The following is a 25,313-nucleotide window of genomic DNA, read 5'->3' on the forward strand; positions in this document are numbered from 1 at the left end:
CAAGTTCTTTTAGAGAGTTAATATGATTTTTTCTTAAAAATGTTCAATAACACCAAATCAACCAAACAAATCTTGATAAAACTTCTTTCCTTTCTCTCCAAAAATTGTCCACTCTTCATCTTTCATACCAATGGGTTTGGTTATAGATACTATAGCCCATAGATCTCAATCTGTGAGAAAACTTTCCATATTGAGTTTCCACAACTCAAAGTTAGAGCCATAAAAAATTTCCAACTCTAATGTAGACATGCTCACCATTTTTGTACAAGAAGATTTCTTTCTATGCAAGCTCCCTCTCAAACCAATACTGGATCAAAAAACCTCATACCTAACACCTTGAGTTCAAGGTGATCAAGCTTTGATAACAAATGGAAGAAAACATAGTGGTATACACTTCCTACACTAATTGATGAAAAAGGAATGTGTGGAAAATCTAAATAAACCTATTTACAATAAACAAAACAAAAATGTACACCCATTAAAAAACACAATTTCACAAGGAAAACTCTTCCAAGAGAAAAAATCTCACACTCCAAAGCATGCTTAATGTATTACTCAACAACTAACAAATGGTTAATATAAGCCCCAAGAGTTAGCTCAATCGGTCAAATCAAGTGCCTTGTCAATGGGAGGTCACAGGGTCGAATCCTGAAAGCTCTTGGGGTTAGGTCAGTAAATAGGCTGAGGGGTGTTGATGCCTTCGGGTGCGTCCACTCAGTGTTGAACAACCCTGGATGTAGCGGCTACCCATTGACCCGGGTATCCGTGAACCAGAAAGTGAAAAAAAAACAAATGGTTAATATATTACATAGTATTCGTGCTCTTAACAAGAGTATACAACAACTCTCTGTATCGGGTGATCAATGGTATGACAATACCAATTGCATACATGGGAGCTAGCCCTCTCTTATCAGTAAACACATGTAGGCTTGAGGACAACCTACTGCATGTGACATGGAAGTGGTTGTTTATGGCTTGAACAGAGGTCACCAAGATGAGAGGCTTTTGTTAGTGCAAAGTTGTTCGCATGATGATGCAAGACACAATGATAATGATGTTTTAGGTAGGAGATTTCAATATGTCAAAAAAGTAGTCCATCATATACCTTTGGTTCCCACACAACATGACGATATTAACTAAGGCCTCTCTACAAATTTAACATGCATATCTTTGTCAAATTTTGTTCCAGTAAATGCCTCCCTCTAGACTCCCTTGTTTTTGGTATATTGTTTATTATGATCATTATGGCTCCTTGTTCTACTAGTCAAGGAAAATCCCCTACGCATTGAACCAAGGAAGATACTATTGGAACAATTGCCACAACTACCTTTGAACACTCATTTCTATCTACAATTAGGAAGAAACTCATACCCCCAAAGAAGCATATCAAAGTGGAGTGTGCAAACCAAATGGATGACTAGGTCAACCAATCAGTCGAAGACTTTGTGCTAGATCCAGGAACCAATGACACCAGAGATACTAAGTTTTACAAGACAATTGAACTAACTAACATACTAAAACCTTCATTGCTCATGTTTTAGTCGCAAGAGAATCAAAACAACTCAAGATCGAATAGAAAATGGACATATTAGAGAAGTAGGGTTGTCTTCTTGTTACCGTGTGCTCATGGGTAACAAAGAAGCATGATGATTTCTCATATCATAATTAGCAAGGTGTTCCAAGGACAAACTCATCAAGATCTCTCCATCTCTAGATGCAAAGGAGACCTATTTTTCACTTAACTATTGGAAACACTGAAGGGGGGGTGAAGCAATATTTCTTTCAATTTTTATATTATTTCAGTTAATATTTTATCACAAATTAAACGAGAACACAAGAAGTAGAACAAGAAACTAATTTTATTAATGAAGATAGTGAGGACTTCAATCCTCTTATACAAAAATTCAAGCTCCAACCGTAACAATAAGAATTCTAACTTCTTCAAGGCTCCATCCTTAAATGAGGACTCCAATCCTTAGCCACAAATTCAAGCTCCAACTTGGTCTCAATGAGGACACCAATCCTCTTAGGCTCCAACCTAAACACTTTCAATATACTACTTTCTTTATGTTTATAAAAAAAACTCTCCAAAGTCTACTTCAAATTCTCCAAGAATTTGCTTTAAAATGCTCTTCAAGGTCAACTTTAAAGATGCTTCAAAATTAGCTCAAGGATGCCTTCAATTCTACACCAAATCCTTCAAAGAATTATTCCATGTTTTGCTACACAAAGTGTAGGTTTTAAGCCCATACAGAAATTAAATAAATAATGGCAAGAGCATAACACATAAAACAAATATAAACAGAGATTTTACCCTAAATCCCAAAACCGGAACTACCAGATTGATTTTTCATTATGTTCCTTTCAATGTTATAATACATATATATATACATGTCGAAGCATCCATAAATCCCAATCCATTAAGTCTGGATTAGAACATAACCATAGTTCCTTTGACCGGATCTACAAAATAGCATGGACCGAAAATCATCGCGCCCAAAACCATGTGCGAAAACCATGCACAAAACCATAGGTAGGTACATCCACTTAATATAGGGTCCAAAGAATATAACACAACCCAACACAAAGATGTCTTCAAGTCTACTACCAAGTTCTGTCCAAAGATCCTTCAAATTTGCTTCAACAATTGGTCAACAAGACTATTGAAAAGTATACCACAACATATCTTCAAGTTGTCTCATAAAAGGTTGTTCCAAGAGTCCTCAACAATGCTCCAAAGATGGTCCCAACTCAGCTCCATAGATGGTCTTAGAAGCAGCTCCAAAAGGTCTACAAATTTAGCTCAAAACAATTCCAAGCTTTGCAAAAAGGACTGCTCTGAAACTGAGGTCAAGTCTTCTCTTCCACAAGGTTGAATTCAGCGTTAAAGGGTCAACAAATTCTGTCCAAATGAGGTGTTGGGCATGGAATCCCCTCAATGCATTCTTTGGGGCTCAAAGCCCAAGTTTTGACCGAATTTTGTTGTAAAGCTCCGTGAATTGCGGGCGCGGGGCACAAAAGTATGATAGAGTCACATGGTTGTCCGCCCTAGTTTTGTAATGTAATGTCGGTTGGATAGACCTACCCATGGTCCACGAACCATGGGATTGTATAAATAGAGCGAGGCTCTAAGTGTAAAATATAGAGAATGGTAGAGAAGGAAGAGTCTAAATAACTAACTGAAGCGTGTCTTTGGGTCGTAGAGTAGGAGAAGGCTCTACAGCTGAATGCGCAGAGGTCTAGTAGTCCGCAGCTGAATGCGCGGACCCTTTCCGCTGAATGCGCAGGGCGGAGTCGAGTCTGTAACCGAGGAAGAAATTAATAAAGAGAAGTTTTATCATAATTATGTGTATCTGTCCTTGGGTTAATGCATGTTTGATATGATTTGCAAATATATTGTTTATTTACTGTGCGCACCTGTATGAATGGTTTATATTGTTAAGTATACTTAAAGCACTCAGGTAGGCAAAGTTAATTAACTAACGTTGGAATACCATTGAGGTCTTAGGTAATAACACAGAGCACGACGTTCAGCCCCTCGGTAGGGTTGCACGGAGACAGTATATCAAGCTACGAGGTAAGTGAAAGTGCGCGTAGCGACTTGCGCGCAGGGTCAAACTGCGGACCACTTGAACTCCGCGCAAGGTCAAACCATGGACCACTTGAACTCATCAAACATCTCCAAGGTGCGAAAACCTGGTTCTAGCACCCTGCCATACTACTTCGGGTGAGACCTCAATCTACGCTCCGCGAACTGTTGCCGAAAGGGCCAGTAGTACCGGGATTTGTTTGGCTAAATCAACTCTGAACCTAGGTCAGGCCCCAATAAGCCAACAAATGGTTTTGTTGTCGAGACTAGGATCTGCATAGAGATGTCTGATGTCATATCATTGGAATCCGACAAAAAAAGGAATTGAAGAGTGGTTGGACAGGAAGATTCACGGGTTCGCGACGCAGGAAAACATGGATCCGCGATTATCGAAGGAAAAGTGGTTAGATTGCTACATATATACGGAAATCCACGAAATTTTTTTTGCATCCTTCCCCTCTGAGTTATACGAGTGGATCGCGAAGCTAGCAGATAGCCAGGGAAGATGTAGTAGGCTCGACAAACCTATTGTGTGGACTCTAGAGTTGGTGTGCAGACTGGAAACATCAAAAGATAAGATCACGTGCGTCGTGGACCATTGGCTCGATCGAATTATAGAAGAGTTTATCACCGAGTTCGATGTATATACTTCAGTCAACTATAGCAAGTCGGAACAATGCTTCCTCAAAGGACCGCAAGGTAAGTACGTAAAATCTTTGAACACTTGGATTAAGATGCTACTGTGTGAAAAGCGAGTTATGCGAATAAATTGATGTTAGAGGCTACGCGAAGTGGGAGGATCTACAGAAACGAAAATAGCGCAGAACTAGAAACTAGCCCTTTGATTTCACCTCCGCGGGAAAGCGAGGAAGAGCTCGCGAATGTTTCACCAAGAAGTGCGATTAGTTTGATAAGGCAGCGAATTCCACGCATACCACTTCCACCTACACCACCGCCAATCTCACCATCTTCACACCCGTCTTCGCCCACACCACCTCCGCCACCATCACAGTTCAATATGGCAAGCGCGATAAAACTGTCAGTGTTCAAAGGAGTAGGGAATGAAGATCTGGACCAGTTTTGGTTCGTGGTAAAGGTTGTATGGAAAGCGTAGGGAGTCACAGGGGACAATATAAAAAAAGCAACGTTACTCAGCGCTTCGCAGGATCGCGCACTGATGTGGTACATTACGCATTCCAATGACAACCCAAACGCAGGGATCGCAGATATCCATGCTGCGCTAAATAGGGAATTTAGGAGGCCAAAATCAGAGACACATTGGATTATTGGATTTAAGGAAATCGTGATGCTTCCGAGAGAGACCCCTGGGAGCTAGATTAGAGACTGAAGGGTGTGATTCGTGAAGCCAACATGACCTTGACAGATGGGCAACACCACGCATGGTTTGTAGCATCGCTAACGCCGCATCTAAGGTACACGTTGTCACAGCAGAAGCTATCCACTCAGGCCGAAGACTTGGAGATCACAATGAGACTGCATGAGACCCCGATACAAGATCCTAACCTGGGAGTTCAACAGATCCACACGCAGTTGAAAAACTTGTGTCTTTAGATGCAGAGTTTGAAACAAGACAGGACAACTCGTCTACAAGCGCGCGAAGAGGTATGGTGCGTAAAGTGCAAGGGCCAGGGACATGACAAGGACCATTGTACAGTCTTCGCGAACTACCTGGTGGGAGGAGAACCAATGCCATTAAGACCAGAGGCACAAGCGAAACCGAGCGCCGCGCCTGCATTATGGTGCGCGATTTGTCACATAGGAGGGAAGCATGCTACAAATAACTGCTATCTATTACAAAAGTATACGCAGAGTTCCCAGCAGTTGCTCTGTAATTTCTGCAGGTCAGTAGGCCACAATGAGCATACCTGTAGAAGTTATGAACTGATGATGGATCGGACTCCTACCTATACAGTTTAGACCGAAACTCGGGCCCTCGATCAAAATGCAGGAATGGAGCGCACCGGATTTCAGGAGCGCGGACAAGGTCGAGGTGGAATGGGACCAAGAAGAGGTCGCGGCCAGCTGATTTGTTACAATTGCAGAGAGCCAGGGAATTATGCCCACGATTGTACAAATCCGACGAGAGCATCATACTTATATTGTGCCCAGTTTGATCATGAGACAGAGGACTCTCCCATGGTGATAGCGAAGCTACGCGATAAAGGAACACTCCAACCTCCCCTAACTCAAAACCTGCAAATGATGAAGTCTGAGCTGCGCGAGGAAGACCCGAATGTAAATATCGTGCTCTGATGTGGTACCACGACCGGAGATGGCAAAGGCAAGCAGCCCAAAGAGAGTGTCTGGGTTCGCAAGGCTCCAACCAAGGAACCAGAATTTGATTTGGAGTGCACTAAGGAGACATTCATGGAAGCTAAGAAGAGCTTCATGGAGGGCTCCACTTCAGGTAGTAAAGACAAATTGGAACCAGAAATGGACCCATCAATGCTCACTACCTTTTTGGAGACATGCATAAAGTTGTTGCACGACAGCAAGGCTGTAAAGGGGCTACAAGAACTCATCACTAGATGTGTTGGGACCGCACCAGGAGAACCGCGCATAGTCCAGAAGCTCGGGAAGCACACAACCCGAACAGGAAGAGAGATGAGATTGACCATAGATATCGGGGAACATGAAATGGATCAAGTGATTTTGGATCTAAGATCGGACGCGAACATCCTTCCAAAGCAGACATGGGAGCGCATGGGCAGGCCTGCATTACAATGGTCTCCTATTCAATTGCAAATGGCAAATTAACAAAAGATCCTACCTATGGGAAGATTACAAGAATAACGGTAGATATCGAAGGTGCGAGCGCGATTTCGAAGTGATAGAGATTGTTGTCCCTATCCCGCGCTATTGGGAATAGATTGGGCCACTAACATGAATAGAGTGATAAATCTAAAGCGCAAAATGATTTTCAAAAAAAAATCACTACGCGTAGTGGTACCCTTAGACCCTGCGGAAGGATCGCGCTACACAAAGCTGGTGCACGACTACGAGAGCGACAATGATCTAGACTGTATCTACAAGATAACCACACAAGAGAAGGACTAGGTGAATCCAACAGCAGATGGCAGACTCTTGTGGAAACACGAAAGCTCCTGCACCTCAAATTCAGACGAGGAAATAGAACGATGGCAGAACCAGTTACATGAGGTAACCAATACCACGCTCAACTACAACATGATGATAAGGTCACTGCGCTGCGTGACAAAAAAGGTAAGGGATCTGCCTATGTATGACAGATTGACAGAGGTGGATGATTTCCTGAACATATTTGAAAAATAAGCGCCGAAACAACAACGATTCGATGCTTTGAAATGGGTACCAGCAAAATTTTGAACATTGGTGTGAATGCAGAAGAATGATGCGCCTACGATTTGGGAAGCCTTAGATGCAGATGAAAGCCAAGTATGATGGACGAAACAGCCCGCACGCCCACCTGTCCAGATGGGTACAGGCGTATGGTGCGCAACCTGCACGAAGGTACACCATTCGCACGATAGGAAACACGATTGGTTAGCAGGAACGGGGAAGGCAATGGCGCGAATGACAACCAGGAAGTATGGTAAGACCAAGCATGCAGAAACATAATCACGCAGAAGCTTTTGACAAAATACGCGAAGCACTAAACGCAGTCCACCATGTGAAGCGAACTGACTGGGACCTGTGCGTACCAGCGGTCCTATGGGCTTATCAGAGCATGGGCAAAACCATGATCGCGCGAGCACTTCCGAAGCTGAAGTATGACGCAGAAGTTGTAATCCCTATGGAGCATGCAAAGCCTAGTTCGCGCATAGCAGCACCCGTAAATATGATGGTTCGTGAAGCCCGGAAAGAAACAATCACACAGCTGCAAGAAACAAAATGCATGGGACTTGAGGAAGAAATCCAACAAGGAAACCTTAGACTCCAAGAACTTGAAGAAGACAGGGTACGGTTAAGAAAGAAAAGCGCACTAGTGGACGTGGAAGTCAAGAAGCTGGAGGACGAGATAAAGGAAGAGTTTCTCACCGAAAAAACTAGGATGGTAAGGCAAGGTGTGTACAATCATACTGATGAGTTTGAGAACTATCGTCGTGAATTGATTAGTCTGATGCCTTGGCTTGGACCACATATTGCTAAGTATAGTGACCAGGGTAGCGCGTTGCAAATGGTGAAGTGCGCGATGCTGACCATAACAATAAAATGTGGGGATTCTCCAGGAACCATGACGAAGGACAAGATGGAACTCCACAAGGGTGGTGCGACCACTTGACTAGCCAAGGGAAGGACAGTCTTAGCGCTCCAGGCAATTGGAAGGGAGCACAAAACTATAAATTATTCTACCAGGGGGCTACGCGATATTGGAGATGCGCGTAGAAGCAAAGAGTCACAAGGTCCGCGACCGCGCACGAGGGGCTGCACTGTCGCGCGCGCTAGCTAGAAAGTGACCGTTGAAGTCACTATTCACGATGGGATGCCCAACTTGAGGCCAAATGGAGCAGGCAACAGGCATTTAAGATGCAATTTATGGGCAAGATTTGGGAAAATATGCCACCAAGAAAGCATTAATGAATCGGAATTGCGGGGAATGATCGAATTCGAATTCAAAAAGCGTTATAAAACACAAAGGGCTGCCCAGCAAACAACACTTGGTCATTTGCGAATTGAGCGATTGAGCAGGGCCTAAATATTGTGAATTGAGCGTTGATTAAGCCCCTGAATTCGTGAGTGATAGGTTGATGCACAGCTACAATGAGAGCAACTAAGGATGGTATGGGGATAGAAAAGGTGATCGTCGGCGAGGCTGCGCAGGCCCTAACTATGGAGGATGTTCCAGAAGGTGTCAGGATTGTGGCAGAGATACTGAAATCACCGCGCACGCCGAGACCCAAGAAGGATAAGCAAGCAATGGCTCCCATATGCATGTCCCGCAGAACCTGCTATGCAGCAAACTGTCGATGGAGGAAAAAGGGAAAGTTGTCACTATAGAAATAGACGAAGAAGAAGATCTGCAGGCCCTTATCATCGCAGAGGCCCTTATCATCGCAGAGGAAGAAGACTAAGGCATGGAGGTGGAAACTCAACTTACGCTCTCTGCGACAAAACTGCCCGCCTATGTCCCCCCACGAAAAGCGAAGGCCAAAGTGCCCAAAGACTTGGACGAGACCAAGAGTTCGCTCCAGACCCCGCTCCTCCCAGATGGCATTATGTTTTAAGGCACGCCCCTGGGCCACGTGCCGACCATGAAATTTGAAGATTGGGACCTCGCTGACCGCGAGAAGTTCCCTCACCTTGAGACCGGAAATCTCATGACGCATAACACCGCGGGTATGATAACAACATTAGATCCGCAGAAGTGGTTGCGCAGTGTAGAAAAGGTCGGGCTGCTGAACCTACTATGGGTGTCGCATTTCCACTGCGCCCCAATAACCATTTTCGTCATCAGGCAATTGTTTTACCTGGTGCATGATGGGTATTTATGGCTGGAGGAGCCCATCCCCATCACAGCAGCCCTGATTCATCACGTTTCTCAACTTCCATAGAAAGGAAAAGACCCCGCGACCATATCGGAAGGGAAGGGCAGTGATTTGGCCCTCGCGGAGGCCATGAAGACGAAGTACAAGCTGGAAAAGAAGAGGGGTTACGCCATCTCCAACGTCAAGGACAAAGCAGTATGCGTGGCAACCCAAATCCTGGCAAGAAAAGTTATATGCAAATGCCGCGCAGACGAAGTACCTACGTCGGTGGTCGCACTGGCCGATCAGTGCGCGAAGGGGGGATCCAGTTTCACTGGTCCAAATTCCTTTGCACGGAATTCTTAGAGAATTGTCGCGAAGCCCAGGAACAGGCTAAAACCTTCCACTATGCATGGTTGTTACTGTCCATAGTGCTCATAGCTGGGGAATCGCCGGAGGACAATCAATTCCCCATAATTGACAAAGATTTACTGGAGGCCGCGAAGTATGTTTCGCTCTGGGCCACGAAGGATACTACAAGGATACGCGACAGCAAAATCTTCTGGGTGCTCATGAAGACGACCATCCGAATATGGATCAACCGTAAGCTGCAGTTTTCACCCACGGTTTACAACATTCTACAAAGTTTTGCAAAATTTAAGGCAGACATGCACAACATCTATATCAGGGCGCACAAGGATTTGACAAAGTTGTGGATGAAGCTAACTTTTGTAGCCACTAACGACGCCATTTTCAATGTCTTGGAGGTATGGCCTCCGGAATGGCGCGCCCCAAACATTGTAGAACTCGATAAGTCGGCAGCGCAAAAGAAGAAAGACGATGCCAAGCTACGCATCGCCCAGTTGGCCAAAAAACGAAGAAAGGAAACAACAGCAGCAGAAGTGCGGGCAACCCAGGAAGCGTCACAGAAAGCAGCCGAGCAGGATCAGGGAAGAAGGTCAAGGCCTCGAAATTGTCCATTGACCTGATCACCCTAACTGACGGTGATCTGCATGACATTGGCGAGACGGTGTGCGATATCAAAAATGAGACTCTTCAGGATTTCATGCAAGAGCACTAGACTGTGTTGGGGGCCCTCAAAGCACAGTTGCAGGACTTACAGGCACGCCCCCCTCAGGTTGGTACCCTTTCAACCAACCTCGCAGTCGGATCCACGGCAATAAAGCAGATGTTGCGCGCGCGGATGACAAACACAATCGTGTTGCCGGAAGGGGCTCTAGTGACATCAAATGAGGACGACAGGCTTTCGGTTAGCACAATGAAAGGTCTCAGGGTTAATCTAGCTACCCTTTCGCGCGAGACATTATATCTATTGCAGGATGGGATAACGGCAGAGCTGCGCGCTAAGGAGAGCCACGCACTCCAAGTCCTCAACAAGCAGAAGATAAATATGGAACTCCTCAGCTTGTAGCGCGACGAATTGGTGTCGCAAAATCAACCATTGGTGCAGGTGATAGGCAACACTTGACGAAGCGTCTCGAAGCTGGCCATCCCAGCGAATCTACCAGTGCAGGTGCAAATCCATAGGCTAGCAGCAGGAGTCCGCGAGGCCAGGGAAGAAACGACCAAGCTTCAGCTGGAGCTGAATCTTTAGATCGCCGAGCTGCGGTTAAAGGCGCAGCCATCCACTCCCCCAGAAGTCAGAGAACAACGCGCTAGCACCATCACAACAGGATTGGAGGAAGTTGGAGGTGCAGTACGAGACTGCACCAGCATGTTGGAAGAATCACTTGATGTCCTCACAACTCTGCAGGACCCCAATATCCAGCGCTTAGAGACAGAGGCGCAAGAACTCCAACAGTAGTATGACAATGTCCAAGGAACTGTGCAGACAGTGGTCCTCACCCAATGGCATGCGAGGATGCAGCAAGCTAAAGCACTAAAGGAGCAGGTGGGCACGACACAACACAAGGAGGCAGTTCTCAAAGCGCGCGTCCAACCTTCGATCGACGAGGCCTTCACCATCATGGCAGACATCGAAGGCAAGCTCGCGCACATACAGGGGATGCACACATTAATGCAGAGAAGCACTCCAGACACAGAGGCCTCGGAATAGCGCATGCAGCAGATCCAGCAAGCAACAGCTCAGTGCATCGCTGACCTCCGCACAGTTCGAGAACAGTTGGAGGGACTCCGTGCAAAGATCGTCGTGCCAATAGAGTGACTTGAGGGCGAGTTACGATGTTTGTGTTGAGGGCCTGTTGGGCATGGAATCCCCCCAAGACGTGTTTTGGGGCTCAAAGCCCAAGTTTTAACCGAATTTTGTTGTAAAGCTCCGCGAATTGCGAGCATATGGCGCAAAAGTATGATAGTCACAGGGTTGTCCACCATAGTTTTGTAATGTAATGTCGGCTGGATAGACCTACCCATGGTCCGTGGACCATGGGATTATATAAATAAAGCGAGGCTCTAAGTGTAAAAGATAGAGAATGGTAGAGAAAGTAACTAACTGAAGTGTGTCTTTGGGTCGTAGAGTAATAGAAGAATCTGCAGTTGAGTGCGCAAAGGCCTAGTAGTCCGCAGCGGAGTGCGCATGGCGGTGTCAAGTCTCTAACCGAGGAAGAAATTAATAAAGAGAAGTTTTATCATAATTAAGTGTATCTGTTCTTGGGTTAATGCATGTTTGACATGATTTGCAAATATATTGTTTATTTACTGCGCGCACCTGTATGAATGGTTTATATTATTAAGTATGATTAAAACACTCAGATAGGCAAAGTTAATTAACTAACGTCGGAATACCATTGAGGTCTTGGGTAATAACACAAAGCGCGACGTTCAGCCCCTCAGTAGGGCTGCATGGAGACAGTATATCAAGTTGCGAGGTAAGGGAAATTGCGCATAGCGATTTGCGCGCAGGGTCAAACCACAGACCACTTGAACTCAGCAGACATCTCCAGGGTGCGGAAACCTGGTTCTAACACCCTGCCATACTACTTCGGGTGAGACCTCAGTCTGCGCTCCGCGGAATATTGCCGAAATGGCTAGTAGTACCGAGATTTGTTTGGATAAATCAACTCTGAACAGGGTCAAGCCCTAATAAGCCAACATGAGGTCAAGATATAGACCCTGAGACACTGTCAAAAAGGTCAAGTTTTGGGCCTAAGTCCCAAGTCTTTTACAAGTCCAAAAGCACAAAGATCACAGGTCCAAAATTACAGAGATCATAGGTCTGAAGCCACAAAGATCATAGGTCTAAAATCACAAAGATCACAAGTCCGAAGTCAATTCCACAGTTCGATTTTTAGGTCTCCATACGTTGAGTTTCTTATACTTGAGAGGCAGGGATCTGAGGTATGATTGGGCAGTAAAGGAAGGCCAAAAATAGCTCAGTAATTTCCCAACGAAACTTATCAAAAGAAAGTCAATAACCTTTACCAAGCAACCAAAAAAGTACTTCCTTCACCGTGTTGTTAGGTTCATGAGATATGAACCTTTTTCTTCTTCCACAGGGTTGAATACTCTGTGTGCTTGCTTGATCTAGATGGTGGTTGAATGGAGGAGGAATGACTTATATTTGTACAAGTTTAATCACGCTAAATCGTCACGATTGTTGAGTGGGGGGGTTAACTTGTACTTACGTAGGCTGACTTGACAGAGATCAAAAAATAAGTATTTTTCAACTTGTAAATTCAATTTCTCTTCAACGAGGAGTTAGGAGGCATGCAAGTACTCGTTGGAAAGGGCTTAAAGTCCTCTTTAAGCCTATGCAATTTTCTTCTTCAGTTGGACAACCTTTGACATCAATAACAATTAATTTCTCCAACAAACTCCCCCTTTGTTATTGATGGCAACATTCATCATCGTGTTTCTCCCCTTTTCATGGTGTTGTTCCCCCTATCATCATGTTACTCTTCTTGTCTTCATGTTCTCCCACTTTGACATTAATAGCAAAGGGATGCTCTACTAGGATGCAAGAGAAATGACCCCTATTTTTTGACAAAGATATTCAAATGATTTTTGAGGTCGGGGTTTTGTGAAGATATTTTCAATTCATTCCTTAATGTTGACATACTCCATTTGATGTTCTGCTCTGCAACTTGTTCTTGGAGAAAGTGATATTTTATTGGAATATGTTTTATATTTGAATGCATGACTGGATTTTTGGAGAGATTGATGGAACATGTATTGTCACAATAGATGGTAATAGGATGATTTATTTCCATTTTGACATCCTTCAATGCATCCTTCATCCGTAGGATTTGTGTACAACAATTTGTTCTAGTTATATACTCGGCTTCAACTATGGAAAGAGATATAGATGATCGTTTCTTGCTTAGTCAAGATATAATATAGTATCTTAAGAAGAATGCAGTCCCACTAGTGCTCTTTCAACCATCAATGCTTCCTGCCCAATTTATATGTTGTCAAAATGAGATTTTTCTCTTAGGATACCATAGTCCTAAATCAGGAATCCCCTTTAGATATTTGAATATTCTTTTCACTGCTTGCATTTGTGATTCTTTAGGGGTTGCCTGGAACCTTGCCACCATTGTTCTTCATGATGATTGGTTGTGAAGTTGTCAGATATAAAATCTCTTCAATTATTGATTTGTAGATAGTTGCATCTACTATAGGGGATTTATCGTCCTTAATCAACTTGCAACCTGCAATCATAAGTGTGCTTACAACAACACATTCTTCCATCCCAAATTGCTTAAGCATCTACTTAAGGTACTTTGTTTGTGTTATGAGCATTTCAACATTGGTTTGAGTTACTTCTAGTCCAAGAAAGAAAGGAAACTCTAATCATCGAAATTTCAAATTCTTTTGACATTTCTTGGGAAAATTTGTGACTCATCCCATCATTGTTGTTGCCAAAATTCAAATCATCCACGTAGACCAATGTGATCAACAAACTGTCTTTGTCCATCTTCATGTAAAGATTGCTTCCTACAACTCCTCTTTTGAATCCCCATTGTTGAAGATATTGACCTAGTATACCATACCAAGCTCTTGGAGCTTGTTTTAATCCATACAAGGCCTTCTTCAACTTGCAAATGAAATTTTATTTTTTGACAAGTCTAATCGTTTTGGTTGTTCCATGTATACTTCTTCTTTCATATCTCCATTTACGCTGACTTCACATCCATTTGATAGACTTTGAATCCTTTTGAACAAGCAAATGCTAGAAGCACCCATATAACCTCTAAGATGGAAACAGGAGCAGAAGTACCTTCAAAATCAATTCCTTCAATTTAAGTGTATCCTTTGCACAACAATATTGCCTTGTTTTTTATGACTTGTCCATCTTCATTCATTTTGTTCTTATATACCCACTTGGTTTTTATGAAATTCTTATCCTCTGGATGAGTCACTGATTCCCATGTTCCATTCTTTTCAATTCGATTGCCTTTGTCCAATGTGGATCCTTGCTTGAGTGAAATCATTTGGTTCAACTAGGGATAGTAAAGCAGTATCACTCCTTTTTGGTGTGTTTGTTATCTTTCTTCAAGTTTGTATTCCTCCATCCACATCTCTAATGATTTGGTCTTTTGGATGATGCTTTTGCACAAACTTTAAGAATGCTTGTTATGGTGTTTGAGATGGTTCCTACTTTTTATTTTCCAACTCCTCCTCTTCCTTTGCAACACTTTCCTTTGGATATGCAAAGATAGGGTCTTCTTCATTGGTTTGAACAAAAAAAAATTGGAAGTCTCATCTAACTTTACATCAATGCTTTCAACCATCTAAATGCAAACGGTTGTTGTAGCATTTGTAGGAATTGCTTCTTAATGAGTATCTAAGGAAAATTCCTTCGTCAACACGTGAATCAAATTTTCCTAGTGAATCATCATTAATCTTTATAAAGCATTTGCTTCCAAATACTCTGAAGTGTTTCATAGAGGAAGGCCTTCATTTCCATAGTTCATATGGAGTTCTATCATTGTTTGCTCAAAGTTGAGTTGTATTCATAATATAAACTAATGCCCCAATTGTGTCCCTCCAAAATTTAGCATGTAAAATTTCGGCTGGACTTCAAAGTATATGTATATATTTGTATAAATATAAATATAAATAATAAATATGATATAAATTTAAATTTAGTAACGAAATATATTAATTTATACTTTATAAATTATTTAAAATTTATAATAGAAATAAAAGATTTAAAACCAGATTGATAAAATATGTATGGTTTCTTATTTTTCCAATTATAGTTTTATTAAAAAAATGACTTTGTTATAAAATGATTTAAAAAAAAAAAAAAAAAAAAAAAAAATTCAATGTATTATTAGTATTATTATCTATACCGTGATTTAACTTTTAAGTCTAAAAAACCATACATATTTTATCAATCTGGTTTTATCTCTCTGATTTTTAAACTTGTGACCTCTTAACAACTTAACAACTAAACCCACTCAAACGATATAAAATAAATTTAACCAACACAAAGCTTGAAAATATATTACTTCAATGAATGACCAAAATTAATGAATGACCAAAATTAAAAAGGTTAAAAATATATTACTTCAATCAATGACCAATAAAAAGTTGAAGAATTGAAATTGAGTAGGTTAACTTAACCCAGGTCAAAATTGAAGTTGAGGGTTTGACTAGAAAAAAAAAGGGAACCTGTTGTTGCCCATTCATCTTTTCACACTTACACATAGCGGCCGGAGCAAGTTCTTGCAGGCCACTATTCATTTTTTTCACCCTGAACACGTTCGCGCGGAGCGAGGTCTTCAAGGCAACTATTGATTTTGAATGCACAATCATGGACGTTGTTTCAGGAGTCGTTGAGGACAACCTTGAACATTTAGTACAGAAAATTGGGGATGTTCATGAGAAACTGGGCTTGAAATAGGAATAATGAGAGGGAATTGAAAATGGCAATGAAGCTGCCCAGTAAAAGGTATAGATAGACCTTGGAAAAGGTAACCCAGTGTATGTTATTGTAAAAATATATGTAAATTAATTAACTATGGTAGTTTATATATTGGCAATTTGTGTTCGGGAAAACACTGTATTAAGTAAGAAATGGCAGACATTCCATATATTTTGTCAATTTTGGTTCTGGAAAACACTGTATTAGGGAAGAGGTATTCAGGATCAAAACACCAAAACACTACTTTAAGCTGTGAAACGTTTACCAAAAATAAAGATCATTTTATACATATTACACAATTTTTTTTAATTAATAAACAGTATATGAAATTGGAGTTGCCTTTAGTTCGATTTTTTGGAAGTTTTTTTTGGTGGATTTCCGGTATATTTTTCCAGTTTAATTTCTCTAAAATCTGACTGCAATTCATTGAAATCACAAGATTGATATGTAAATCTTGCACAATAGAAGTGCCATAGGGGTTTTTAATGTTGCTGAATCCATATATACAGTTAAAAAATTATTTTAAATAATACAAATGAATATTTCACCTCAAATTTTTCCACTGGATTCCAACACGAGAAACTCCAAAAAATCTCATTATAGACAAGCAAGAAATTAAACAAATTATTTCACATCAAGGAAAGCCTTAACAAAATACTCGATCACCCTCTATCCAAAACTCATAAACAAAATTGAATTTCTTCCCAAAAAAAAATATAACAAAAAACTTGATTTCAATGAATAACACCCCCGGCAAACAAAATTTTGTTTCTCATGCTAACTTGTATCAGCAATATGAAATGCCATTTTTACATACCAAATATTCACAAAAAATAATAACAAAAAACTTGATTTCAATGAATAACACCACCGGCAAACAAAATTTTGTTTCTCATTCTAACTTGTATCAGCAATATGAAATGCCATTTTTACATACAAAATATTCACAGCAATCGTCATGAGTACAAAATTATGCAATATTCCCATAAACCAATTTTGTTTCTCATTCTAACTTGTATCAGCAATATGAAATGCCATTTTTACATACAAAATATTCACAGCAATCGTCATGAGTACAAAATTATGCAATATTCCCATAAACCATTAAATGGCCTCTGTAAATCCCATTTTCCAGACTAGGTTTTCAAAATTGCCCATTTTACAGACTAGGTTTTCAAAATTGCCATCGGTAATATAGACGAAAAATAAAAGAAAAATGAGAAGAGCTTGCCTAATTTGCACCATCTCCTCCATGGCGAAATCTACAGCTGGCCCCGAACTTACACCTACCCTGCCTTTCAAATCCCGGACAGAACACACGCTTTTTGGACAGCGATGAGGAGGTCAAGCGTTCAAGCCTCGCCCGCTCCCTCTTCCTGTCGTCGGTCCACTTCAAACCGGCCTGCCGATGCACCCTATCGACCACCCAGATCTTCAAGTGGAGGTGCGAAAAATTCCTGTAGCGCCCATGATTTACAATCATGCTCACCGGTTGCAACCCTTCGCTTCTCAGAGCCCTCACGCTCACCCTCCACAGGCAGTACAGCTCCTCATCTTCCGAAGCCCCCATTGTCTCCACATGCCAGACTGGCGTCACTATGAAGCCCGCTCTCGCTTTGGTGTCCATGGAACACTGTACATACGGCTGGTCTTCGCTGAATTCGGCCAGCACACATTCTCCCGCAAGAACCGAACCCTCGACGCCAGGGAACAGAAGGGCATCGCCATGGCAGGAAATGCAGGAGCCCGGCTCTATTTTCTCGGGACCCTCCCTGTCTTCGCCGTAGAAAACGTGTATAACGAAGCCGGCCCCGGGTTTCGAGCCCTTGACCTTGAGGTGATAGTCGCGGATCCCTCTTGCCTGCTCGATGTGGTCGATGACTTCCCTGAAGAAGCCGATGACCGTCTCCTTCGGCGTGGTTTCCATGAAGTCACAGAAGGTGCGCCCTGAGTTTACAGCGGGTTTCAGCTCCATGAACTTCCCCGGCCTCACATCTGTGAAATTCATGAACTGGGTGGCTAGGGGATTTGACCTGGCGTGCTCCTGTTTTTCAGCCATGGCTAAGGGGTACCGAAATCTCTATGCGCTTTCTTCCCAGAAAACAATGCTTGAGAATGAAGGCAGGGCAAAGTGAATTTGTAGAGTTGCATGCCTGTTTAGGTTTCCATTATTGAGTAATAAAGATGACATGAAATGCTTACAGTACAGCGGATATTCTGTTGAAAGAACTGTGCATTCCAGTCCTCAATCTATCTGAATTTAAGCGGCATTAGTTTTTGAGCGAGTGGATGGGATATGAAAGAATGCGAATTCATATCAGTTGCATTCAAGAATTAATTGTCCTCCTATCTGAATTTAAGCGGCATTAGTTTTCGAGCGAGGGGATGGGATATGCAAGAATGTGAACTCATACCAGTTACATTTAAGAATTAATTGTCGTCCTGGCCTTTCTTTTGGTAAGGGCTAACGACACTGCCATAGGGCATTAAATCCCTGTTCAGCTGTAAGTTCGTTAGCCATATAACACGAGGTGGGGACGGAGTGTTCAGAAAGTCACCGCGCACGTGTTAAATATGGCAGCTGGGACGGAGTGTTCAGAAAGTCACCGCGCGCGTGTTAAATATGGCCGCTGAACGGACATACTCTATGGCAGAGTCGTTAGCCCTTGCCCTTCTTTATGATGCGTCTCATTGGTGAGATAGACAATGGAACAAACTTCTTCTTTATCTTTATGATCCATCTCACCAATGAGATGGACAATGGAACAAACTTCATTATATTTTGATCTGGTGTTAAAATAATCCATGTAGCGAGAGTGGATCTTTCTTTATGAATTCTTTCATCGATGAGATTGGGTAATTTGGATAATGTAACAAATTTTATTAAAGGATAGGAAATCATATTTATATGATATTTTTATGTTTATATTTTTTTCTTATTTAAATTGATACTATCCCCTCCCTGAAAGACAATGCCAAGAAACACATGCTAACATATTCTCATAACTTAACTTTCTCTTATGCCTTTGAACGCATCGCATTCCAAAATAAAATGTTTTCCCGATTCCACTTGCCCAGATGTGCAAAATGTACACATTGTTTCTTCCCAAGCTTCTTTAGGTCTTTTCCACTATCTTTTTTCACGCTGAAGTTCTTACTTTAGTAATAAGAACCTTTCACACATAAGCTGATGCGAGTTGGTTCTTAATTTAGCAATAAGAACCTTTGCCCTCTAGTGAATGTTACCTCCAATGTACTTTATTTGTTGGAGATCAGTAGTTTCTTTAGGCCTTTTCCACTCTCTTGTTTCACACTGAAGTTCTTAATTTAGCAATAAGAACCTTTCACATATAAGTTGATGCGAGTTAGTTCTTAATTTCGCAGTAAGAACCTTTGCCATCCACTGAATGTTAGCTCCAATGTACTTTTTTTGTTGGAGATCGGTTGAATTCCTCAATGTAGTACTTCTTTCTACCCAACTCTTTTCCCCCGTTTACGAAACTCTCCATAACAAAATTCTTTAGCTCCTTGAGACAAGCATTGAGGTAGAGATTCTATTTTTGCATCCATGTGTAGTTTTGTTTCATCCATGTTTTCTTTCTTTCACTCATGCCTTCATTGAAGATAACATTAGGCTTGTCTCATCCATGTTTTCTTTCTTTCACCCATGGCATCATTGAAGATAACGTTAGGCTTGTCTCATCCATGTTTTCTTTCTTTCACCCATGGCTTCATTGAACATAACATTAGGCCCATTTGCTCAATTCTTTTTAGATATCTTATGAGTCACACCATAGCAATTAGCCCATTTACTGAATGATTTTTAGATATCTTTCTTTTCTTTTTTCCCGGTGGTTCACTACGTCCACGTAAATTCTAAGGTTGATCTCTAGGATCAAACCCCTCGGCCACGTAAATTCTAAGGTTGATCTCTAGGATCAAACCCCTCGGCCATCACAGACCTAACCCCAAGGACTTCGGGTAGAATCGACCCTGTGACCTCCCGTTTTGGCGAGGCACGACTTGACCAGTTGGGCTAACCCTTGGGGCTAGCTTTTTAGATATCTTATGAGGAGCACCATATGTTTTCTTTCTTTCACTCATGCCTTCATTGAAGATAACATTAAGCCCATTTGCCCAATTCTTTTTAGATTAGCCCATTTGCTCAATGCTTTTTAGATATCTTATGAGCAACACCATATGTTTTCTTTCTTTCGCTCATGCCTTCATTGAAGATAACATTAGGCTCATTTGCTCAATTCTTTTTAGATATCTTATGAGCCGATATCTTATGAGCAACACCATATGTTTTATTTCTTTCACTCATGCCTTCATTGAAGATAACATTAGGCCCGTTTTCTCAATTCTTTTTAGATATCTTATGAGTCACCATAGCAATTGCTTCGATGGGATTTGCTCAACAGTATCTCATAAGACAAGCGTTTTTGGATTGCTTCAATGGGAGTTGCTCAATATTATATTTTCTAAATTTGTTTCAGGGGTGTTGCTAGCCCACAAGTCACACCCATATAATATCGCTAGACAAATTAAGAGTCCAAAAAGCACTTTAATCATTTTCCAATCTCATAACTTTGTCTCTCTCTACATCTCTTTTGAAAAGCATATAATGCTTTCCACCCTCATAAAATTCTCTTCTTTTTTATGTGGTATTAAAATAATCCATATAGCAAGAGTTATTGTAAATTTGGTTAGTATGTTATAATTTGTTTTTAAGGTATTTTAATAATGTTAATAGGCTTGTGTTTATTTTGGACTAGACTTTTTAAAATTTTAATTGCCTTAAAATGTTTTTGATCTAAGTAAATGTTGTAAGGTTTTATTATGTTATTACGCCGTAAGGCGTTTCCCTTTGGGATTAACTTCCCTGTATGCCACCGTGTAATGTTTTGAGTCGTTGATCCGTTGTGTTAGACGATTAGATGATTGTTAATCGTTCGATCAATGGAAGGTAGTTGGAACGGTTCACGATATTCACTTGATCAGCGTTCGAGCGCGGATGATGGAACATGGGAGTGGGAAATGCAGCGGCGTGGGAGAGTAGTCGCTGTCTACTTCTAGGTGTGCAGTTGGCAAAGATACAATCCTGTTTGCAGAGGGTATAAGCCGAGTCGGCTCTGGCTGAGCAGTCCAGGTTCGTGGTGTTCATCATGGCGGACGCAATTCTGAGATCAGTGCGGATGGAAATAACAAAGGAACAACAGCCTGGGCTGTAGCCAGACCTGCTGGCTCTAATGTGGCTGTGGATGCTCAATGCTGAAGCCTAGAGTTGAGGAGAGGGATGTATACTGGGTTCTCAAAGAGGAGTTCAGGGCTGAATTGAGCTATTCCTGTTTTGTCAATAAATGATCTGCGGGTGATCTTGATTCTACTGGCTGCCATCGGAGCGAACCCACTAAACGCGTCATTGGACCATGAATTGTACTCGAAACAATGCCAGGAATTCGTTCCTGCGCCAAAAGCCGTCAACAAAGAGGGGGGCTTATTCAACGAAGAAGCCCACGGATTGACCTTTTACCACGCTTCATACGAGGGAGGAGATCCGATCTTTAACCAGAGTGACCTCACACGGTCGAATTCCGTCTCGTTTTCCGTCTCTGATCTGTGGCAAACCGAGCGGGAAGATGTCTTCCAATTCAAGGGGCGTTTAATGGTTCAAAGCAAGAGGTATGGAGCAGCTGCTATCAATCGTCACTTTCAGAGGCCACCGTCCCATTTCAAGTTCGCTCGCCCGCCGCGGTGGATGTCGAGAGGTCGAGTGTTGGTGATCTTTGCAGAGGGTTTCTACTCAAATTCATCGCAAAGGATATGTATGCTTGGATTGGGTGAGAGGTATTTTCTGAACGGTTCTTCTAGGACTTTCTTGGCTTCTGTTAAGTTTTCTTATTCCAAAACGAGCACCCTTGTGAGTGGTTTGATCAATGGGACTGTAGAGAGCTTAGATAAAGAGAATTCCTTCGAGCCCATATCAATTTATGCAATGTATGATGGGTTTTATGAGTACACTAGGGTTGAGGATGCCAAAAGGGTTTGTTCAGTCAGGAAGCCTGATGTTTTGGATGCCAATAAAGATATCTTGAAAAGTGGCACTCTCTGTAATTTGCGCTGGTTGAGAAGGCCTCTAGATTTGGTGTGGAACCGTGAGTGCAGTGGAAGGGATTGTAGTCCATTCAATGTGAGTGATCGAGGATCGCTTCCGAATAGTATGTTGATTGAGAATTTGAAATGTACTCCACAAGGGCAAGTGCATGGGTTTTTTCGATTCTCCAATCTATGGAATTCAGGCTTGAGGTTTACCTTGCCAGAGATCATGTTGACTGGGGAGGGTGTATTTGATGCTGAAAAGGGTCAATTGTGTATGGTAGCCTGCCTTATTGAAAATGGCGGAAGAGTATTGAAGAAGCTTTCTGAGGAGGATTGTGGTATCAGCATTTCAATGCAGTTTCTGACGACTTTAACCGTTGTGGATAGGTATATGGTTGTGGGTCATGTTCAGAGCCAGAAGGGTAATATTGATTCTATGTATTTTAAGAATTTTACATTCAAAGGTCCTGCTGGAATCGATCGAGTAATGGGAACTATCATGAATTTGCCCAATTTGCAGTACAAGTATACGAAACTTGACCAGGTGAGGAAGGTTTGTAATAAGACATTCGCGGAAGGGGAGATGTCTTTGGTAAAGAATCAGGTAAGAAGGTACCCAGATGGGTCCTCCTTTGGGGATCTGGGTTTTGATGTTTCCGTTGAGAATTCTGGGAAGTGGAGAATGCAAGGTTATGCGTATCCATTTACCGTTGGAAATAGATACGAGAGAGATTTGCAGCTTCGCCCCTTAGACAGAGTTGTTGCCCCTTAGACAGAGTTGTTGCGACACATGGATTTAATCATGGGGGTGGCCCGTTGAATGTCAGCTACAATTTAAAATTTAGGATGCCCTTTCGACAGAAGTGGGACGAAACCTCTCAAGCCACTGAATCGTTTGTATATTTCTCTTCTATATCAGCAGAGGGCATATATAATCCTCTAACAGGATTGTTGTGCATGATTGGATGTCGCCATGTTGGCTCATCGGGGAGGGACATTGAAGGTGATATGGATTGTCAAATTCATATAAAGGTCAAGTATGCTTCCTTAAATCCGGAGCAACATTCTAAAGAGCATATTAGTGGACTTGTCTCTCTTTCACTAACGGCTGCTGTCATCTATATCCAACTCGTGCATGTTAGGAGACATCCAAATGTACTGCCATTTGTCTCTCTGTTGATGCTCATTGTGCTCACCTTAGGGCATATGATTCCTTTGTTGCTCGACTTTGAAGCATTTTTCATGAACCAGAAAGGTAAGAATGTCTTGCAATTGGGGGGAGGGTGGCTAGAAGTGAATGAAGTTGTAGTTCGAATAATGACAATGGTAGTATTTCTTTTGCAACTTCGACTTCTTCAATTAGTTTGGACTGCCAGGCTTGCTGTGGCAGGTGAGAAGACTGCATGGTTCTGGGAAAGAAAGGTTCTCTATATTTGTCTGCCTCTATATGTGTTTGGAGGTCTAATAGCTTGTATTGTTCATTTGTCTGGGGCATCACATTCTAACAGCAGACATTTCTTTCAGAAGAATACTAAGCATGCTCTCTGGCAAGATTTTAGGGCTTATGCAGGCCTCATCCTCGATGGTTTTTTGCTACCACAAGTTCTGAGAAACTTTTTCTTTGACATAAAAGATATAATATTGGTACCATACTTTTATATTGGAATCACATTGGTACGTTCCATTCCACATGCATATGATGCATACCGGGTTATTCGGTATATACCACTGTATAGCAGTTCTTACTTCTATGCCAATCCGGACTTGGATTTCTACTCGATTGCCTGGGATATTGTGATTCCTTGCGGAGCACTCCTCCTTACTTTGCTTGTTTTTCTGCAACAAAGGTTTGGAGGCAGGTGTGTTGTTCCTCGGAAATTCAGAGACAGAGTTGAGTACCAGAAAATTCCTATAGTTGATGGGTGATATGTAGTGCAATGCTATTCACAGGATTAAGATAATACAAAGACCCAAGGCTTTTGTTGTATGTTATCTATTAGGACAAAGTGCAAGGGATCGCTAATATTGAATGTTTATTTTCAAATTTCTATTGCACTGTGGTATGTAACATCTCTTGTAAATCTGTTTAAATAGCTTCTCTTAGTCGATATGCAAAAGCCTTGTTGGAAACATAGGACTGGCTCCTTTTATGAATCAAAATAAATGCAGTGCAGAAGTAATTTTTTTTTTCTGAGTACTGTGTACAAACCATGTTGTATTAAGCATCTGCTTGACTGACGATTCTTGTCAATTGGTGTAGAAAATCCACGAAATTCTGATCTGCTAATATGAACAATCTGAAATAAAATTACTTCTCACATAAACACAAAAATTCTCTACTAGATGCAGTGGAATAGGAACAGAAAAAATAACAGTCACACAATTCAAAAACACAGAATTGTCTAGGAAACCTGTTATCCCCTGGATTGAACCTCAGGCTGAAGGAAGACAATGCTAGGGTAACCACAAACCATGCTTAGCCAAGTGGCTAGCCCTACTAGGCCGGGAGAGGGCTCTCTCCATAAGGATCTCAGCCAAGATGACTGGATTGGGAAAAGGATTTTAGGCTAGGTATAGTAGCACGAAGTTTTGATTTGGATTTTGAAGGGATTTTGTTGGATGAGGAGGAGTTGGACAGTTTAGGTCTAGGGAATTAGGTCAAAATTGCAGGGTGTTGGGGCAAGGTAGGCATAAGTTTTAGCACTCTAGGGCTTGATGGGTGAGGTGTTTAAGACTGGTGAGAGGCTAGGAAGAGCATGTGATTATCATGGATCCTTCCCAAACTGTAAAAAACATGAAATGGTGAATATTTTCCCAAAATAGAGCACTGATGTAATGAATTTTGCCTATCAACTTGAAAGCATTCACTTAGAAGCAATGGAATGATTAATGGAATAAACAAAACATACTAACATATGATCACAAGAGGAAAAACTGTATTAAACTCCATACCACATGGATCCCATAAAAATAGTTGCAATTCTTATTAATCTCCTGCTAAACAGCTACAAAATGATGTACAATCAAGGTCTGAGCATCCAGCTGAGTCCAACCCTTTACAATGAGAAAGAAGAAGAATATATAGGCATTGTTTCAACCTCCTCCCATCCTCAGGGGTCGAATTCCTAAGATGAGGAGGTAATCTAACCAACACTGAACAAGAAACTGGAATCTAGGCATCCTAACAACTTGCTTCTAAAAGTGAGGAAACAACTTAGGAGTCCTTGGAGCGACATGTCCCAGCAGTGCAGTTTCCTCAACTCCGACCCCAATCTGACCTGATGCCACTACAACAGAGCAACTCCCA

At 41.8% G+C, this 25,313-nt stretch overlaps 2 protein-coding genes across 2 annotated transcripts in view; one reads left to right on the forward strand and one right to left on the reverse strand.

Moving 5' to 3' along the window:
* Positions 1-18,351, reverse strand: part of LOC149253647 (uncharacterized) — a 31,927-nt gene extending 13,576 nt beyond the window's left edge. Inside the window, exon 1 of the mRNA XM_089454556.1 lies at positions 17,195-18,351. Within this exon, the coding sequence (XP_089310682.1) occupies positions 17,195-17,963 (769 nt within the window). The 5' untranslated portion in view covers positions 17,964-18,351. The remainder of the gene's footprint in view (positions 1-17,194) is intronic.
* Positions 18,352-20,931: 2,580 nt separating this feature from the next.
* Positions 20,932-22,778, forward strand: LOC149253648 (uncharacterized). The gene is made up of 2 exons (XM_089454557.1): positions 20,932-21,021; positions 21,363-22,778. The coding sequence occupies exons 1-2, from the start codon at positions 20,932-20,934 to the stop codon at positions 22,776-22,778; spliced, it is 1,506 nt and encodes a 501-aa protein (XP_089310683.1).
* Positions 22,779-25,313: the final 2,535 nt, after the last annotated feature.

The sequence above is a fragment of the Pinus tabuliformis genome, chromosome 7 (genome assembly GCF_031772625.1).
Source record: "Pinus tabuliformis cultivar Carrire ecotype Pingquan chromosome 7, CPIR1, whole genome shotgun sequence".
Lineage (NCBI taxonomy): Eukaryota > Viridiplantae > Streptophyta > Pinopsida > Pinales > Pinaceae > Pinus > Pinus tabuliformis.

Bases quoted from the DNA above. Each gene is read 5' to 3' on its own strand.
- LOC149253648 (XM_089454557.1), top strand. From the start codon at position 20,932: ATGGGAGTGGGAAATGCAGCGGCGTGGGAGAGTAGTCGCTGTCTACTT. The intron at 21,022-21,362 runs GTATAAGCCGAG...AAACAATGCCAG, and splicing joins TACAATCCTGTTTGCAGAGG to GAATTCGTTCCTGCGCCAAA.